We start from the raw sequence: 1,357 nt of genomic DNA, 5'->3' as shown, positions 1-1,357 counted from the left end.
AAATATACATATATAATCATTTACATATATTATATATAAAAGTATAAATTAATAGGAGAGAATACATAAATAAAACAATTAAAATAATTAATTATTCTATTAAGTGCATATATTTTTAAAAAGACAATTTATATACATTTCGATGTTTTTTTTTTTCTTGTTTTAAAAAATTAGCATTACAGAATAAATAACATAGTAACGAGGTTAAAAGAAAAAAAAAAAAAAAAAAAAAAGAAAAAGAAAAAAAGAATCATACAATATATAATATTATACAATTTGATATATGTACACATATGTTGTAGCACAATTATTATTAAAAAATATACATATATATATATATATATATATATTTCTAAATATATAAAATTTCCAAGTTTTTTATGCACGAGTTTAAATATTGAACATTTAAATCTCCTTACTTTTTTTCTTTTATTTATTTGCTTAATATGACCATCAACAGCGATAGCTCCACAGTCTCTGATATTCACTTTGATGATAAAAATGACGGTGAGAGAAATAAAATAAATGATATGAACTTATTTAACGATTCTGATTTTTTCGATGAAGGTAGAAATAAGAAGAAAAGCACTTGCAGTAGTGATAATTTTTATGAAGAAATGAAATATGATATTTTAAGAATTGAAAGAAATATAAATTCAGAAGTTAAAAAAAGATTGGATGCTAATAAAAATATTCAATTATTAATTGAACAAATGGCAAATAATATGATAAATAATGTTCTCAATAAAATAACTACAAAAATAGAAAGCATATCAAGTGATTTAGATAAAATTATACATAAGTGTGAGGAATTAGAAAAAGTCATATCTCAAATAAAAGTTGATATACCTACTAAAATTCAAACAGATATGATAAGTTTAAAAAGAGAAATAGCTGATTTTCAATTAGTTATAAATAAATATCTTAATAATAAAAAAAAAAGAGATAATATCTTATATGGAAAAATTGAAAATATTAGTGCATACTTAACTGGAAAAATACAAAGTGAAATTGCTTTTAAACAACATGATATATCATATCTTAAAAATGAAAGTGATAGGTTGTTAAATTATGATAATGATGAGGACGTCAATTTTAAAAATGTATTTTTACAAGAAGTAGAAGAGATCAAGGATGCGCTCAGTTTGACTGTTAAGGCAAGGGAACAATCTGACGATGATATAATACAAGTAGGATGAATATAATATACAAACATGTATATATATATATATATATATATTATTTGATTTTGATTTTTTCGTGATTCTTAATAATATGTACATATTGTGTATAATATAACTATGCAAACACAAAATATGTAACATTCATATGTAAATAAATAAATATATATATATAT

At 20.3% G+C, this 1,357-nt stretch overlaps 1 protein-coding gene across 1 annotated transcript; it reads left to right on the top strand.

Moving 5' to 3' along the window:
• Positions 1–446: 446 nt before the first annotated feature.
• PGSY75_1432900 (putative SF-assemblin) lies at positions 447–1,190 on the top strand (the record flags this gene model as incomplete). Its single annotated transcript, XM_018788020.1, has 1 exon — positions 447–1,190. A coding segment is annotated over one exon (744 nt), but the record flags the coding sequence as incomplete, so codon positions are not given.
• Between the last annotated feature and the right edge of the window lie 167 nt (positions 1,191–1,357).

This window comes from Plasmodium gaboni, chromosome 14 (genome assembly GCF_001602025.1).
Source record: "Plasmodium gaboni strain SY75 chromosome 14, whole genome shotgun sequence".
In the NCBI taxonomy this organism is placed as follows: Eukaryota; Apicomplexa; class Aconoidasida; order Haemosporida; family Plasmodiidae; genus Plasmodium; species Plasmodium gaboni.
Note: the sequence above shows the minus strand (reverse complement) of the source record. Positions and strands in the feature narration are given on the sequence as shown.